This window comes from Lissotriton helveticus, chromosome 1_2 (assembly GCF_964261635.1).
Source record: "Lissotriton helveticus chromosome 1_2, aLisHel1.1, whole genome shotgun sequence".
NCBI lineage: Eukaryota > Metazoa > Chordata > Amphibia > Caudata > Salamandridae > Lissotriton > Lissotriton helveticus.
The window spans coordinates 63,064,861-63,084,674 of NC_136058.1; the positions used below are offsets into that span (position 1 = coordinate 63,064,861).

General features: G+C 40.9%; 1 protein-coding gene across 2 annotated transcripts in view; it reads right to left on the minus strand.

Moving 5' to 3' along the window:
- LRRC7 (leucine rich repeat containing 7) overlaps positions 1-19,814 on the minus strand; it is a 2,053,453-nt gene that overhangs the window by 1,594,203 nt on the left and 439,436 nt on the right. For both annotated transcript variants that reach the window (XM_078668793.1, XM_078668795.1), the window contains exon 3: positions 13,391-13,453. In XM_078668793.1, the coding sequence (XP_078524919.1) occupies positions 13,391-13,403 (13 nt within the window). In that variant the 5' untranslated portion in view covers positions 13,404-13,453. The remainder of the gene's footprint in view (positions 1-13,390; positions 13,454-19,814) is intronic.

Here is a 19,814-nt window from a genome sequence, read left to right on the forward strand (position 1 = left end):
ACGGAGCGGTTCGGACCCGGAAACGATTCAGACGGAGATTTCGCGCTTGTTCGCATCGTACTTCGACTTCCGGACCCGTGTTTGACTCGGATGGAAATTCAGGCTCCGAATCGGATCCACTAATGCCGAACCCGATTCGGTGCCCTACCGACCGAGATAGGAATTGGCCCCTAAATCATTACTGGAAACCGAGGAGCCCTGTCTAAGCATTTCCAAAGATTAAAACCACAAAACAATACACAAAATATACAGAAACAAATATTCATCAAACAAATGCACAAATGATTAGATATTTTATTTAATTCACTAGCAATTATACAGCATTCAAGTTTGATTTTAAGAGGAAGGTTGAAGGTTTTCTAAATTCAATTGTAGCCATTAATCATCAATTCTACTTCTTTGTTGATGCACTTGTCCTGCTCCCACGAATCAGTTCAAGGAAGAGTGGGTTAAGCATGGCATTTTAAAGAGTCAGCCAAGTAGACTTTTGCAATGAGGTTCTAGCCAGTCCATGCAGAAACTCAGCACAAGTTCTTTGCTTGAAATATGCTTCATGGGGACTAAACTACCCTAGAGTCCCCATACACACAATTTACCCCTGGCTCAGTTGTGTAGTTTTATCCCTTTTCTCCTAACTCCATTCATGTCTTCTTTATCCAAAAAAGCCTCAAATGAAGTGCCTGCTGTATATTAGAAGGGTATTCTTAAAAATGCATATGGAAATAGGAGGTTTCAAATGCAACAGTTAAATGACTATGGAAATACTGGGACAGACAGACAGCGAAGAAGTGCATTGACATACTCTGAGATAAACATCCTCAGGTACCATGTATTATATGTAACGGCACAGTACATGTATTTGCATTGTGCTCCGACTGAGATGTAGTTTAAATTCACTGCAGTGACAAATGGCAGGTAAGGTGAAGTACTCCTGTCAGATGAGAGGAGAGCTCATCTAAATAGAGAAGTGGCTAAGGAGTTGAAGGCCTGCCAGGTGGTAGCTGGGTTTTGCTATCTTGAAACAGGACTTCTAAGTAAAATAAACTCCATCTGAAGGAGGAGGCCCTGCAGGAAAAATTTTTGCTTCTATTTCAAAGATTAAATCCCAAGGTAAAAACTTTACCTGGGATGATCAGCTGAACATACCTGGCCTCTGTATCATAGAAGTTGATCTGAAAACACAGATAGTAACTTTCAAGTGTTACTGTACTTTTTCTAGGCACCTTTTGCCTTAAAGTCTAAATATTCATACTTCCAGTTTCCCTTAAACTAGCTTCATGATCATGGTGTCTTTTTGCTCATTAAATATTTTTACTATGAAAACGAATTGCTTATAGACACCAGGGGTTAAGCAGAGATTCCCTCACCACTGCTTTTTTATTTAATGATAAATTAATATCTTAATTCCTAACAATATACATCTCTTCAGTACCGCATATCTGACTTTGAACAATTGCCCAACATCCTTCAGTAGAAGGAACTGATTTAACAGAAAGACAGTTGTGGCAATTTGAGGAAATAAAAAATGGGTGTCCTTTTAAACAGAGCAGATATTGTTGAGACCTGATGAGCAGAGCCTCAGCCACTACAAAGGTTAAAACACCAGCTGCCCATGGCAAGGATATGAGGCAGAAAACCATGGAGTTAAATAATTTACTTACATGTGCTGTTTGGTTAAATAAAATACTTCGCGCACAGGTTGACATAGTCCCCTCACACAAAAGGTATCCCGTGATCTAGCAATGTAAGTACTCCACCTATTGGCAGGTACATCGTTTGAATTTCTTAAGTTGTGGAATAAATGGCTGTCTTCTCAACTGCGTCTTACAAAGCACACATATTTCCTTACACCAACACATGAAGAAATAAAACTCTGCACTTCTGAGTCCTGGAGACCCAAACAATGTAAGCACAAGTACAAAAGGTGGATTTCTATTCAACAGGATTACAAAAACCCATACTTGCTAATCCTACACAAATATTCGTAAAGAATGATGTTGAATCAAAAGACGCTCAATTAAATCGAGACAGGGCCATCTGGAATTCAAAGCTAGTTGACAATGTATACGATCTGATACAAGTTGATGTAAATTGACAGTTTCTTCACTTGGATGAAAAACAGCAATCTCCTTCTTGCACAAAAATAAATTCCCGGCTTTGCTGAAATGTAACTTCACATATTGGGTAGCAGGTGCAGTCTCAATTATAAATCTAAGCTTAAAATGACTGGAATGCAAAGCTGCACATTACCCATGACTACTTCAAGCTCAGTCTATGCCCCAAGGCCTGTTTTTTCAGTTGTTCGATGATAACACTACCATATTATCAGTAACACTTGGTGTGACAAATTTGTTAAGATGGTGGGGATGCCCTAAAAGTTCTTAAAGATTCTTTCCAATGAAAATTGGTTTATGTTTTCAAAACATATTTTACATACTTATAAAGGTAGAGATATGATCGACTGCCTAAACTGAGCTGACATTAGAACCTGTGTGCTGTGGACATTTTAGTGTTAAAAGTGTGTTTAATGTTGAATTTAACCAAAGCTGTACATTTGACAGGCCCTGTTGCCTGATCTCACCTCCCTCCTCGTCATTCCCTGGAGTCTGTAATTATATTAGTAGTGTACACACAAGACTGTCTATTTCTATGCATTCTATGTATGTCAATGGTAGATAGATAAATAAATAGATAGATAGGTTAAAGAGCATCCTGTTGTACATTATAAGCATACTGCAAATCACAGTGGCGTTCCATGACCATATAGAGGAAAAAGGGCAACGCTTATGGTTATGTAACTCCAGGGTGACTTGCAATATCTTTATCATGTATTGCATGTGGTACTTTATTGCTCATATTACAGAGTCACACCACATAGCTCTTTCCTATGAAAGAAAGGGCTTGTCTGAAAACATGAAGAATACAAATAGAACCTCTAATGCAAAATTTAACACATCAAAAAAGCTGTTATATATATTAGAAGCTGTTTATTATTAGTTTCTATTTAAAAAGAAAGAAAGGTGCAGTATAAACACACAGAATCTATCTATTCTATAATTACTCGAAAAGAGCACAAAATAAACATCTTGCCATACATATCTCCTTTCTTGTCAATGTACAGCTAGAAAAATAGGGCAGAAAGAAAAGCAATGTTTAATTTCTTAATTTTGTTAAACTGTTGCTTTAATGGTCTATGAGCTGACCTGCCTTTCCCCTCCTCTGTTTGCTCTGGAAGAAGGCATTGTGACTCAGAAGTCAACTGTAATAAGGTATTACAGTTCCGTTCGGAAATCATTTCTTTATAATAAGTGTCAGGTTTTTGAGGCGCAGCTGCAGATTCCCACTTGTGATGGACAGACACACAGACAGACAGTTGGACAGAAAGATAGATAGATAGATAGATAGATAGATAGATAGATAGATAGATAGATAGATAGATAGATAGATAGATAGATAGATAGATAGATAGATAGATAGATAGATAGATAGATAGACAGATAGATATTTTATAGTACATATGGGTTTGTTTTCAAGTGGGATATTTATTGTAGGGGTTACAATGTGATAGACCAGGTTTAGGAAATTAAGTGATGTTATAAACATTGCATATTATAGGCCTTGCGTCTTCAGTATATTGCTCTACTGATTCTTGAAGCTAAGCCCGCCAAACACACCTAGAAAAAAGATCGCTCGCATTCACTATATGCTCTAAACACACACCGGAATTCCGGTATTTGAGGAGAGCAGTCTGCTTTTTCCAGCTTCTGAAACTAATTTGTTAGCTAGCTTCCATTTCAGGAAGACCACTAAAAAGTTGATAACACCGTACTTGCATATTTAAATGACAAAAATATAGCGTATCTCACACGTTCTTCCGAACACTCGTGTTCAGCTATTCTTCACTCTTGCAGAAACAGCTAGCAGTAATCACTAGCACAATTCCTTCTCCCACCCCCAGCATCCCACAGGGCAGGTAGCGGACTTGCTGCAGGGCCGTCTCGTCGTCTCAACATGGCTAATTTGTATGTGTAACATTGTACAATAATCGCTCGGCGCAGCCCTGGAGACCATTTTCCTTTCAGGGTGATTTATGAAAATTGTTCGTGGAAGGGTAAGGGAAACCTTATTGTAATTAAGTTATAACTCACAGAAAACGGTGCAATGCCATTATTAAAATCATGATTAAACCCATGCATCTGGAATCCAGGCACGTTTTGTCGCATGTATGATGTATTCCGGGTTTCAATACACTCAAAAGACAATAGAGAGGACCTTGACACAACCGAGATGAATTGGCAGATACGGTGCACGTTTTGACGTGTTATTATCCAGAACCAGAAATAACCTTCAATTGGTATTGTGCAGAGGAAACAATTGCACCATTGTAGTAAAATACTTAATTACAAGGCATTCTCAAAACAATGAAGAGAATGAATGAAATGCATGTCATAGACAAGAAGAGACATTTTAAAGAAAACATGATGCTTCTCAATATTAAGTGCATGTCATCTCAGTATCAACAGTGGCAAGAATACACATACTTTCTAATGCCTGAAGTCCCAGACAGATGATGCAATGCAGGCCTTTCCAGATACAGCAAAATCCTTGTAAACATTGCAGCCATTTTCAAGAGAGGGATATTACTGTATGAGTCGTATGATTGGGGTATAATTTAATGAAAAACATTGCTAATAAATGGGTTTGAGTGTAGATTTTGTTATCAGGTAATATACACTGCTCTTTGTTAGAAATGGGGTCTCTGGTTGGCTAGGGTATGCACCTAAGCCAGGCAGAACCCACCACTCTAGTCAGTGCAAGGGAGTTACACCCCGAAGATAACCCCTGCTCACCCCTTTGTAGCTTGGCAGAGCAGTCAGACTTATCCCAGAGGCAATGTGTAAAGCATTTGCACAACACACTCACAACGCAGTGACACACTATGCACACCACAAAAGAAACTACACACAAGGTTATATAAAAATATCCTTTGTATTATCCATATAAACACATTAGATCACAATCATATATAATACTGTGCCACTAGGCTCGCGTCATGACTTCAGAGGGATGTACATAAATCACTAGGCTAATCGGCCCACTGTCATAGAACAGTTAGGGCGACCAGTAACTACTGGTAGGATTACACTTAGCTTAACACATTAGATTAACATTGTGTTTATATACTCTTTGTTAGTTGGCAAAATGTCGAAAGGGAAGGCATGATATCTCGTCCCATCTTTGTTGTAGATTTAGATCCCATTCCCTACCTGATCCATAGTGAGATTTGAACCCACCCTGCTGTGTGGTGTGACGGCTGCCTGCTGGGTGAACCAGAAACAAACTGAAAGTCGAATTTTAAATTACAGCAGGAAGGTGTAACAGGGAGAGTAAATGAGAGTGAGCAGCACAATCTTTGGGAAACTAGAACTGTTTGAACACCAAAGCAGACTGTGAGATGGGAGACAATAGAATAGTGGAGAGAGAGGGAAATTGGGGTGCAATAGGAGTGGCCCCTTGCATGATCCTTGGCCTGATTACAAACACGCCTCAGGGGCACAACAGGCTTTTGCAACAACCTTTTGAACCTGGAGGCATTGCTACATTACAGACTGGGCTGCAGATGCGTGTACAGTCCCTTCTAGAATACAGAATGTGTGCACACATAATGCATACAGGGCATGTAAATGTTGGAACCCCTTTCCCCCTGTTACCACTGCATATTACTAATATGAGAGTTAGGGCAAACAAGCTCTCAGCTGACACACAAACTATACACCAACTAGAAAGTTATTCACAAATACAGCACTCGTGAAGGGACACCAAAGTCCCAGGGGTCTCACAGGAATGCTTTCCAAAGGTGAGTGAAGTCACACACTGCACCTGCCTTTGGATCAGTAAGGTTCCCCTACATTGGAAGATGGAGTGGTGGTTTGAAACTGTTACTCCACCTGTCAATGCTATGCAGCTTCCAGTGCAATCGTAAGTTCACACTTTCGAATGCCACAATGCATATTTTTGTTACAATAGGGTGCATTGCCACAGTTTACACGGGATTTCCTAAAGTGGGTGCCCTCTGCCACAGACTGGGACCAAGCAAAGATTTTCAAAATACAGTACAAGGAAACATCTTCACTGATGGGTTTAAGAAGAATCAAAATAAGAGTTGCAGGATCCACCTCATCGATTCAACCTATACTTTATTTGACCTGAAACCCATCTATCAAAGATCCACTTGTATTCAGATACCATGAAACTTAGCAAATACCAACATAGAACAAATAGTTTCAATCACATCTATTTGTTGACACCCAATTGAGTAAACATGATAAGAATGATACAAAGTCTTGGCACAGTTACATCTTGCAAAACTAAGTGGCAAACTTATTTGAAAAATGTGAGATAGTTTGATGATTACTTAAAATGTGAAGTGCTTTTTTCAGACATGATGGGGCTGATTTACTAAAGTGTTTTAGAGTATAGGAAGTAGTACTATATAGGAGCGGTCTGTAATGAACTCTTTCATGCCTTTGTGATTTGGCTCCAAAACATCCAATTTCCTGTAAGTAAAAATCCAAAGTAGACACAGTCCTTTCGATTCTTACTAACAGCTTATGAATATTCCCTGCATGGTCCCATTTAATTTCCATGGTAAATATTGTGGGGTCAATTAAGAAAGGCTTGCTTTTGTGAATTGGACAAAGCATGTTTTACATATTATTAAAGAATTTTGCAATTTTTTTGTGATCTACTCTCACAGCAATTGGTTTCAATTTCATGCAGACGTTTCTATTGTGGTAACATTCACCCCCTGTAAAACTGTTGCATAAACAATACAAATCAGCTGACTAAGCCTGCATGTTATTAAAAAATAATAGGCTGACCTACATTTGTTTCACTGAATTCACATTGACGTTTGTACCGAAAATATGCTGCAGAATATCTGACAAATGCAATAGTATACGATTTTATATTGTGAACTCCATATCAAATACCATAGGAAGATGCTTTACATTTTGCACTATTTGACAAATACAGTAGGAATCAGTTTTATATTGTGAATTCTCTGAAAATGCAATAGCACCAGACATAGTAAAAGCTTGTTGTCTGCAAAAGAAGACTTTATGTTAATGTCAATGTATACTTTGGGTCAGCCAAAATCTTTGATAGGTATCTCTGGGCACAGATGAGACAGCCATGATCATTTTCAGGTTACATCCAACAAGCTTGCTTTATTGGGTATTAAATGTGAGGGGAGGGAAGCAGTGGGCCTCACATTTTACATAGGAATTGACTAAACAAAGCAAGTAGACTTAAACGTTTTGATTGTGGAAACATTCATGTTTTCCAGTAGGACCATATACTAAAATTGGCTGTTTTAAAATTAGAGCCTGCAATTGCAGACATTGGTACAGAGTATCTCACGGATAACAGGAGCCGATCACATTCACAGTATTAGCTGCACCATGTGATATTTCTGTTGAAAAAGTGATATGCACTCTGTTTAATCTGCAATCCCCCGTGAAAGCTCTTCCAATTTGTAATTCCACCTACACTGTGAACTTCTACACAAACATCAAAGGTAGGAGTGTCATATTGTGATAAATACCATTAGAAAAGCTTTTACATTGCAAACTGTGACAAATGCAAAAAGAAAAGGGTTGTTAACTCTGACTAATATAATAGGGATTTGCAAAGTGAACTAGAAGGGATTCTAAGAGAGGTCTCATCTTTATTGGGTACATTTGTGTGCAAGTACTTTTTCTTTTTAAAAGTAAAAACTTTGATTAATTAATAAATATTGTGCAATTTGTGGAATTCCTTACATTTTATTTTACTTCTTTACATGCTTTAATTGGTTCTTTTGGCATTACTTTTTAAGTATGCTATTAATATTCAATTCCTGAAACAACAAAGTGGAAGTAAATCTGACATTCCCCTTAAACTTATGGAGTGTGTTATTTTAGTCGCACACTGTCTGACCAATAAACATTTGAATGTTAATATTTCTAAATTGGAGGCATTGGGTCTTGTGAATTACCCTGAGACCTGAGCCTTTATTTGTTAGTCACTGGGTCTCGGCCCTCTTCCAGTTACAAACAAAAATGTTGTTATTAATATTAACACTGATCTTACCTTCGGAATGCATGCCAACAAGATCTTAGGTACAAGTTACTCCCATTTGAAAAGCTTAATGAGAAATTTCCCTCGTCTATGAATTGAAGTGAGAAGGTTGGTAATCAAGGCAGCTATTGCAGTGTTGCATACCTAAATATATATTAGCTGTCACCTTCAGATTTTGCAAGATGCATCTGCCACATACGGTAATTTTATTTACTGTGGCTCACGTATGTTAAACAGTTACACCTCCTCCACAGACAGCCATTAAATACGCAGATAACGGTGAATAAATATATCCTAGTTAGGAGACTTTATGTGGTGCGCACGGACCTTGCTGGTTATGCATCTCAGCTCTACATGCATTATCACATGCTTCATTCCTCTTCTCATACAATCTTAAGTGTACCCATGTTACATCGAACAAGAGCAGACAGACCCTCTTTCTTGGTTACTTACCCCTAATTCCAGTATACTAGAGGTAAAAGGCTGCACCCATGTAAGTGCAGGGGAGTGTTGTGCCTATCAGAGTCACCACTACAAGGCCAGACCTAAAGACATTTCCAATGCTTGTTTTGATGGACTTCATAATTCTTCAAGACAGCATCCTTAATACCGTGCTATTGGAAGAGTGTGGACATTCCTATCTGTCTGTCTGTCTGTCGTTGGTCTGTCTATCTATCTATCTATCTGTTTGAGTCTTTCTTTTGCACGAAATGCAGTGGCATAACACCCATATTTCCCAGGGTGCTGTCAAACATGGAAAATATTTCCTGATTCACTGTGAATTACTCACTTCATCATCATAATGACATTTTCCAAACCAGTCTGTAGGTCTTTGCTATTGTAAGGGCCACTAGGATTATGCCATATGGCAATCTAAATTGTGTGGCAAGGTTATCTAAATTATGTAGCAAAAAAGGCAAATTATGTGTCGCATTTTCTGTCAGTTGCAAAAAACAACAAGTGATGGACTGAATGTGGATCAATGTCACACACTCCCCCAGTCAAAAGATCTGGGCCCAAATCCATCGTTTTTTTGCACTCCACACCACCCTGGGTCAGATAATGGCTTTATGCAAATCAGCTCTGACCCTGTTGCCCCATGGGAACAGTCCAGTCCGAACTACAACAGCCATATCTTTCCCAGACCGGAATCAAGCATCCAAGGACCGGACCGGTTTCGAGGTAACACCTCTCTTCAGCCCGGCTAGCTTGACTCCAAGTGGTGTGGAGTGCCTGGGACCCACGTCTGGGCATCCCCAGCGCACTTAGGGCGGCAATTGCAAAAAACAACAAGTGATGGACTGAATGTGGATCAATGTCACACACTCCCCCAGTCAAAAGATCTGGGCCCAAATCCATCGTTTTTTTGCACTCCACACCACCCTGGGTCAGATAATGGCTTTATGCAAATCAGCTCTGACCCTGTTGCCCCATGGGAACAGTCCAGTACGAACTACAACAGCCATATCTTTCCCAGACCGGAATCAAGCATCCGAGGACCGGACCGGTTTCGAGGTAACACCTCTCTTCAGCCCGGCTAGCTTGACTCCAAGTGGTACTGGGGATGCTCAGACGTGAGTCCCAGTTACTCCACACCACTGGAATCAAGCTAGCCGGGCTGAAGAGAGGTGTTACCTCGAAACCGGGCCGGTCCTCGGATGCTTGATTCCGTTCTGGGAAGGACATGGCTTTTGTAGTTCGGACGGGACTGTTCCCATGGGGCACAGGGTCAGCGCTGATTTGCATATCGCCATTGTCTAACCCAGGGTGGTGTGGAGTGGAAAAACGATGGATTTGGGCCCAGATCTTTGGACTGGGGTGAATGTGTGACATTGATCCACATTCTGTCCATCATTGTTGTGTTTGCAGTTACCGCTCTAAGTGTACTGGGGATGCTCAGACGTGAGTCCCAGTTACTCCACACCACTGGAATCAAGCTAGCCGGGCTGAAGAGAGGTGTTACCTCGAAACCGGGCCGGTCCTCGGATGCTTGATTCCGTTCTGGGAAGGACATGGCTTTTGTAGTTCGGACTGGACTGTTCCCATGGGGCACAGGGTCAGCGCTGATTTGCATATCGCCATTGTCTAACCCAGGGTGGTGTGGAGTGGAAAAACGATGGATTTGGGCCCAGATCTTTGGACTGGGGTGAATGTGTGACATTGATCCACATTCTGTCCATCATTGTTGTGTTTGCAGTTACCGCTCTAAGTGTACTGGGGATGCTCAGACGTGAGTCCCAGTTACTCCACACCACTGGAATCAAGCTAGCCGGGCTGAAGAGAGGTGTTACCTCTAAACCGGGCCGGTCCTCGGATGCTTGATTCCGTTCTGGGAAGGACATGGCTTTTGTAGTTCGGACTGGACTGTTCCCATGGGGCACAGGGTCAGCGCTGATTTGCATATCGCCATTGTCTAACCCAGGGTGGTGTGGAGTGGAAAAACGATGGATTTGGGCCCAGATCTTTGGACTGGGGTGAATGTGTGACATTGATCCACATTCTGTCCATCATTGTTGTGTTTGCAGTTACCGCTCTAAGTGTACTGGGGATGCTCAGACGTGAGTCCCAGTTACTCCACACCACTGGAATCAAGCTAGCCGGGCTGAAGAGAGGTGTTACCTCGAAACCGGGCCGGTCCTCGGATGCTTGATTCCGTTCTGGGAAGGACATGGCTTTTGTAGTTCGGACTGGACTGTTCCCATGGGGCACAGGGTCAGCGCTGATTTGCATATCGCCATTGTCTAACCCAGGGTGGTGTGGAGTGGAAAAACGATGGATTTGGGCCCAGATCTTTGGACTGGGGTGAATGTGTGACATTGATCCACATTCTGTCCATCATTGTTGTGTTTGCAGTTACCGCTCTAAGTGTACTGGGGATGCTCAGACGTGAGTCCCAGTTACTCCACACCACTGGAATCAAGCTAGCCGGGCTGAAGAGAGGTGTTACCTCGAAACCGGGCCGGTCCTCGGATGCTTGATTCCGTTCTGGAAGGACATGGCTTTTGTAGTTCGGACTGGACTGTTCCCATGGGGCACAGGGTCAGCGCTGATTTGCATATCCCCATTGTCTAACCCAGGGTGGTGTGGAGTGGAAAAACGATGGATTTGGGCCCAGATCTTTGGACTGGGGTGAATGTGTGACATTGATCCACATTCTGTCCATCATTGTTGTGTTTGCAGTTACCGCTCTAAGTGTACTGGGGATGCTCAGACGTGAGTCCCAGTTACTCCACACCACTGGAATCAAGCTAGCCGGGCTGAAGAGAGGTGTTACCTCGAAACCGGGCCGGTCCTCGGATGCTTGATTCCGTTCTGGGAAGGACATGGCTTTTGTAGTTCGGACTGGACTGTTCCCATGGGGCACAGGGTCAGCGCTGATTTGCATATCGCCATTGTCTAACCCAGGGTGGTGTGGAGTGGAAAAACGATGGATTTGGGCCCAGATCTTTGGACTGGGGTGAATGTGTGACATTGATCCACATTCTGTCCATCATTGTTGTGTTTGCAGTTACCACTCGAAGTGTACTGGGGATGCTCAGACGTGAGTCCCAGTTACTCCACACCACTGGAATCAAGCTAGCCGGGCTGAAGAGAGGTGTTACCTCTAAACCGGGCCGGTCCTCGGATGCTTGATTCCGTTCTGGGAAGGACATGGCTTTTGTAGTTCGGACTGGACTGTTTCCATGGGGCACAGGGTCAGCGCTGATTTGCATATCGCCATTGTCTAACCCAGGGTGGTGTGGAGTGGAAAAACGATGGATTTGGGCCCAGATCTTTGGACTGGGGTGAATGTGTGACATTGATCCACATTCTGTCCATCATTGTTGTGTTTGCAGTTACCGCTCTAAGTGTACTGGGGATGCTCAGACGTGAGTCCCAGTTACTCCACACCACTGGAATCAAGCTAGCCGGGCTGAAGAGAGGTGTTACCTCGAAACCGGGCCGGTCCTCGGATGCTTGATTCCGTTCTGGGAAGGACATGGCTTTTGTAGTTCGGACTGGACTGTTCCCATGGGGCACAGGGTCAGCGCTGATTTGCATATCGCCATTGTCTAACCCAGGGTGGTGTGGAGTGGAAAAACGATGGATTTGGGCCCAGATCTTTGGACTGGGGTGAATGTGTGACATTGATCCACATTCTGTCCATCATTGTTGTGTTTGCATTTTCTGTCAGTATCATCTTTGTCCATTTGAGTTAAAAAAACATTTGTTATTAAATCTGCAAATTAGGTGGGAAATGTTGTGCCAATTATGGTGATCCATAATTATGTGGCAACTTCCGAAGCCAATGCACTTACTAGGTATTTTTCCTTAATATGTACTGGCAGGCTTGACATGCCTATGGGGAAGACTGCAGATGTGGGAAACTCCACACCCTTCGTAATTCCGCTCCCTCTGCAAACATGAGTTTTGACGAGTTAGAATGAATTGACCTACATTTAATCAGGGCCAACGTCATTTAAGGTCAAAATGTTTCATCTAATATGCTCACATGACTGAACTAGGAAAAAGACAGCGGCTGGGCCTTTCTAGTTCTGCTTATATTCAATGGCTTATTCTTTTTGAGCCACTGATTTCATACCTATTGCTGAATGTTTTTACTTATAGACATATGCAAGTGAATTTTAACTAAGTCCTGAAGTTGAAAGAGTAAATTATATCCTCACTATCATGCTGCTCAGAACTCATCACAGAATGTGTAACATTTACAAATATTAGATGCTTGAAGGACGAAATATTTCACAATATAAAGATATCGAACCCCTGAAATATAAAGTGCTATGTTCATGGTCACATATTGTGAACTGGGGGTAGAAACAAGAAAGAGGATTCCAAAACTCTTCCCTGGACAACTTATCCTTAAACTGTGCCTAGTTGTGTAAAAGATAGTGGAGTGGAGTGTAGAGACAGATAGAACAATGTGAATGCACACTTGGAGCTCAGTTTGAAGTCTGTCAAACAATCAATCTATTCAGTTACCTTACTTAGATAAAGTGAGAACTAGTTGTAAAAGGATGATCAGAAAACAGACTTGCACAACTGGTAACATAAAAGGTTCATGAAGTATTACCGCAATTATAGTTCTATATAAGAAAAGGCCTGACTTCAGGTTGCCAGCTGACACAGAGAAAATAGACAGTATTCAAAATATGCATTTTTAATATATTCATAAGGTCAACTGTGAGATCACTAAATTTCTGACAACAATTAACATATAAAATCATAAGTCACCGTGTTGCGTGCGATTTATGAAACTTGTAAGACTTACTGGTTATTTTCATTAATGTGAATGTCCACAGGTTGAATCTCAGAAATGTGCCATTCCTGCTTCCTAAGAGAAAGAAAAACAGTGTTTGTTTATTAGCATATTTGAGTTTTAAGCGTTGTATCGAAAATAATGTCATACTTTCATACTCAGATATACTTTATTTTCATCTTCTACTATTGCCAATACAACATGCAATTATTTGGGGATTTGTTTTTGATTTAGCTAGATGTCAACACAATCGTTGAAGGTGTAAAAATGAAAATTTGTAGACAAAGTAAATGAAGAACTTTACTGAATGTAAAATTAATTTAACAGCTGTTTATAGAAGTCAACACACAACTGCTAAAACGTTTCACTACTGAAAAAAGTAATTTATGTTGCAATTAATTTATGGTTTATGGTCAGGTTCTAGGCGTGCACTGAACAGTGTGAGTCCCTTCAGATTGTCTTTATTGCCACCTAACCCTCTCCCGAAAAAAAAGGTTTCAGGTCTGAACGTCAATTTAACAATCAGATGCAATACAATCGTTCCCTATTTCACACCTTTGAGCTGTGAAAGTCTGCAATATAAAACCCAACCTGTAACGTGTAACTCTACAGTAAGAAACGGTGAATTGTGAAAATGTTTAGACTTACACATAGGTGCAGGAGCAGAATTTCACATGAGAAAATCCACATGGTTAAATTTACTTTGGGCATAGTTCCCCAAGCATTTAACAAGGAAACAACCCCCCTACCCCCGTTGTGAAATTTAATCAGCATTTATTCTTATTTATGCCTGTATTCTTCATTTATGTAACATATTTGAGAGTGTGATGCATACATCACATAGTATACCTTCATTTCGAAAAGATTAGGTGGAGGTGCCCAAAGGTTCCTTAAGAGCCTCCTGAACATTAAGGCTGACTAGTCCTGATTCCACCTTGCCATATCATTTCCGCCACCCTGCACTTCCTGTCTCTTTATCCCAATCTTGAAGGTTATTTCTCATCCATACTTTCTCTTCTTGTTACTATTTTCCTATATGTATATATATCTGCTTCTATATCCCTTTTCTCTCATTGTTTTGCTATGGATCAAAGCCTAATGACAGAAACTAATTCCAGAGCCCAAAATCAGCGCTGGTCCCCATCACCTGCCCAAATTAGGTATTAAACTCAACCTATATATCATTGAAGGTACATGTCACATTTAGTTCCGTATTAATGCCTTTCTATTTTACGACCAGTTATAAAAGCCTTGAAAATCCCAGCTATACTAAAATGAATTTCCACTGGCCAGCCAGCAGCACTTTACAAATCATTCTTTGATATTTCCATATTTTGTTTTATTTGGTATACTAACAGAACTGTGACTAAGGAGGACAACATAACACATTTTAGTTTTTGCTTCAGTAACAAAGCCAATCACTATCATATGCCCAGACTGGTCCTGACATTTGACCTTTCACCCTCATGGTTTGTTCATCAGACCACCAACTCCAAGGATACCACACTCGGAACACTGTTTTATAAATTGTTTTACAGAATCACATGTGCCTCTGGACTGAATATGCAATAAGCTATCATGCTTGGGTCCCTTCCTTCAAAGTGTGAGTTTGTATCATTGTAGCACAAAATATTCCACTAAACCCTCAGATAAATAATTGAATTCAAATAATGACCTTTGTGTGCTTTTAAAAGGAAATGTGCAACACACAGCACACAACAACTCTCCAATCAATTTTCTAAGCAACACATTTTGAATTCCCTTTCTGCATTGTAAAGTCATTGGTCTAATGTCACTGTGCCACAAAGATTTGACTGAGGTCAGAGCTCCAGATGAAAACTGGCACTTGCTTCCATGTGGAGGGAAAGTAGAAAGGAGGGGACAGAAAAGAAGTTAACAGAGCGGGTATCAACATCCTTGGGGCTAACTCCATCACCAGTAGACCACTTTGTATTAGTTAGGCAAGGGAATAAATTACTTTAAATGCTGTGCATTACAAATAATAATTCTGTGGTTATATATATAAAGCTATGCCATAAACAATAACATGAATCACAATTATGACACAAATATTAAAACTCCCTTCTCCATAAAATTCATCTTAACCATTTATACATTCCTTCTTTTTATTTAAAGTAAATGATGAGAGCAGCAGACTGTCAACATGGAACTACAAATCTGCTCCAATTTCTTTAGGACACAGTATTACACATGTATTTCATAAACACAGATCCAATGAGCAAACTACGATCCTCTGCTGATACGCTTTTATGGAAAAACAAATCCTCTAACACCAGGAGAAACTCTACACCATAAATCATTCCAATGAATCCTGGTTGATGAGTCTTTTAAACCAAGCTTCCAACATTGAGTGGTTCAATGCCTCATATGTATTTCAAATCACCGTTCCCTCTTCTTTTTGAATAATACATCATACTCCTTGCCCGTAAGATAAAAAGCCAGCTTACATGTTACTCTAGTTTTTACCTCACCAATAGAAGGTCCAAAATTCACAATGTCACTATTATTCTTGTAATTTCCTAAATCTCAATTCATACATTTTGCAGTTGAACAGGTTCTGTAGCTATCCCTTTTATGTAGAGGGGTTACTCCCATCTTGATTTGGGTGAGAACTGACAATACCACTAAGGGGCATTCTATGGAGGGACACCAGGATTGTTGTTTGTACCTCACCTAGGTAGTGGATTGTGGACATAACTCATGAGCGACACCAAGAAATGGTGAAAACCATGATGGCACTCTCACATCATATGCGGTTGCCAGTATTAGACCAGATGTGAAAGACACATTACGGAAACATCATCAGTGTCTGTTAATTAACAGTGGGCATCAGTCACTGCAGCTCCAAATGTGCCCATTAGCAGAGGGATTCTTGCACAATGTTGCTGTAGACTTTTTTTGGACCTTTACAATAAGGCAAAAACACAAGTAGAGATCATCTACCTGCATGAAAGTGGTTATCCCAACACTAGAGCAAATATTTGAAGAATGTGGCATTACAGAAGTTGTCAAGACCAACAATGGACACCCATGCAACGGGCATGATCTTTCCAAATTTGCCACCCATCTGGACTTCAAAAACAATAAAACTGTGGCCTCAAGTGAATAAAATGACTGAGAGATTCATGCATATATTAAAAAATTATTTAAACAGATAGTAGCAAGTGAACATCAGTCACTTCACCAATCTTTGAACACAGTAATCAGAGTGTATCAGAACATGCCACACAGTACCAACCAGCCATTGCGAGCCAACCTCAGGGTTGATCATGAACACAACTAGAATATCCAGCTGGAACCATTGGCTGAAGTACGAATGAACACAGAAGTCAGAAGTCGAGGTTTGTGCAAGAGACGGGGGAGACAATGACAAAATTACAAGATACAATGACACAAGGAGACCCTGTGATTTCACTGAGATCAAGGAAGGTAACTGGATGCTTGTAAAGCAACCGCAATCCAGGAAGTCAGACCACAAGTATGACAAAATACAATTGCATGTGACTGCGAGGACAGGGAACCTGGTGAATAAAAGGGCAGAAGAGAAACAAATAATGTGAATCATCTCACAATTCAAGCTCTACCATCAGTGCCGTGACCTGAGAAACAACGCACAAGAACTTTTACTGAGCCTGACAGTGAAAGATAATCTGGGCCTGATCAACAGTAGCCAGAAGAAGCCAGTCAGCTTAGGGACAAGTTGAAGCTTAATCCCAAAAAGTTGATTGAACAAATTGAAAAAATGTGACAGGGTAAGAAACAGGCCTTGTCCTTTAAATGGGGAGAGAAATCAAGTTTCTGGACTATTGTCACTGTGACCCAAATACCTGTCTGATGTCACAGTTCCAAAAGAACATTGAACATTACGTCCTGTTAGGACATATGGACAGGAAGTGGACGGGAAGCAAAAGAAAAGAAGAGAACACAGAGGAAATCCATGTGCTGTGGACTAGCTCCCACACAAGTAGGTCACCTTCTATTAGTCAGAGCAAAGGAGTAATAAAGAAGAGAAGAACCACTCTGCATTTGGGAGCCAGCATTTCAAATGCCTAGCTTGCTCTGCAGACACAACATACATTGTGTTCTGTAATGGGTAAAAATAGTACCAAAGCGGTTTGCGAACCATATCAGAGTTGGACATGAAAATGATCAAATAAAGTTGGATTGTTCTGTTTACCCTTTATGACACCGCTGAGGACTAAAGGCCAGCAATTTACCAAAAGAATTATCTCACTGCACCAATGAGTTGTGTGAATGTGTTCCAAATCATCAGTTTTGTGCAGTCCTTGCACTGCCAGCGTGCTCTGTTCCATACTTCCAGACCTTATGAATCATATTGGCAGGTGAGATTTCAGTAAGTGCTCCCATCCCTATCTACACTGACTTTAGGAGGGACAGCTCAGATTTTTTGTAACTTATTTCAATTCAAAACTCCCATTATTTTACCCATTTGGGTATAATTAGAACACTGTGTTAACTACACAGAGCTTTTCCAAAGAGTTATAGTTGTGAGAATGCAAAAATAATGCTGTTCTATTCCATAACTCAAGCTGAAGGTCCTAGGGCTCAACATCACTCAGATCAGGCTGTAATACTGTCTGTTGGTAGACAGTCTGGCCAGAGTGATGTCATAGCCTCAGAAATGCAGCCTGAGTCTGTAGCATACACCTGTAAGGCAGCCCAGGAGGGAGGAAAAAGAAGGTAAACTAGTGTGTGATAGACCCTGCCAGGGGTTGTGTCACCCGCCAAAAGTGGATGTGTTGAGAGGTACACCTTATGTTTACTCATAAAATGTCAATGCTGACTTGCACATGAATTACTTTAACAAATGTCTGGAGCGAGCAGCGTTCAGTTTGTAGAGGTTTTGAGGGAGGCATGGTCTGCTTGACTGGTAAGGCCCTTCAGTGAAAAAGTGGGTAAAGAAGGACCTCTACATTCGTAGCGGGGACTGCCTCCTTTCAGTGGTTTGTAATCATAGGAATGTTTCTGTGCACTGGCCATGAAATACTTTTGACTAATAAACTGAATGCTTTTTATTTTTGGTGCAAGCCAAAAGCAGGCCTGTAGCCAAGACTATTTGTCCTAGGGTGAGGGGTGGGGCGGGGGACTGCCCGAGTAATGACAGCAAGAAATCACGTTATCTTTTTATGTTGAGGTTGCAGCAGCCCAATGGATCTCAATAAAAAATTCTTTACATAAAGGGTACTAGAGGCATGAGATTGGCTGCATTAGTGAATAAGTATAAATGATTAAAAACTCTAAGCACAGACAGATAGTCTAGTATTACATATGCCATCAGTGATAATGTTGCACCTGTACAGCACAACACTGATGAATCATTAAATTGCACTTTCTGATGGCTAAAGTCTGATTAAGATAAAGTAGATGCATTCATACATTGCTGAATACCTTGACTCATGTTCAACCAGCCTTAGCACCATCCCATCATACAGCCTCGCTGAGATTATATATCAATGGCTCTCAATCTTGTCGATAAGAAATTATTATTATGGATTTATAGAGCACATGGCTGCCCTAGGGCTTCCCAGCACTAAGCAGTCAGGTACTGAGTATGGCCAGGTAATGCTAACAGTAAGGCCTTAAGGATCAGCCTTCACTTAAATTCTTGCTTTCTTAAATAGAAATTACTAAAACAGATCAACCAGATTGAGGCATGCTATATGGGTGGTCTGGAAACATACTGAGGAGGATCTTGCTGGGTGAAATGAGATGTCTAATAAGAAACAGCATACCCAACAGTGGTGACTGAAAATGTAAGGTACTCAAAAGTCTAGGAGTGTGTAATGAGGTATGCATTTGCCCAAACCATAAGTCTTTTACAGGACAGAGGAAATATCATGTATATAGAGATCTCTTTTTATTCTGTAATGTATATAGAGTGCACCAATTCCAGAAAGACTACAAACAAAACTGTGGAAATGCTGTACATTAAGAATTATTGTATTCATGTCTTGCATATCATATCTTTGCTAGGCCTGCAGGGAAGAATCACATCTACTTGCTCCCTCCTTTTGGAGACCTAATACACATGCCTTCCCCAGTGGTTCTGTAAGTAACTAGGCTAAAAGAAGATAACCATCCCATGACAAGAAGAATTGCTGGTACACTTAGACATAAAAGAAAGGTAATCATGGGTGGAAGGAGAGAGAGGGAAGGACGAGGAATGTAAAGTGAGAAAGGCTAGAACAAGCCATGCAGAGATAGGAAAAGAGAGAGATGTGGAGAACTAGAGAGAGTGTTTGAGAGAGAGAGAGGGAGTAAGAGAATGGGAAAACAAGCATATAGATAGAGGGAGAGACTAGGTGATGAAAAGGTAGGGAAAGACAGGAGATAAAGAAACAATGGACAGGCATAGTGATGGTGAGGTGAGGAGAGGAGACAGCTCAGGAGGGAT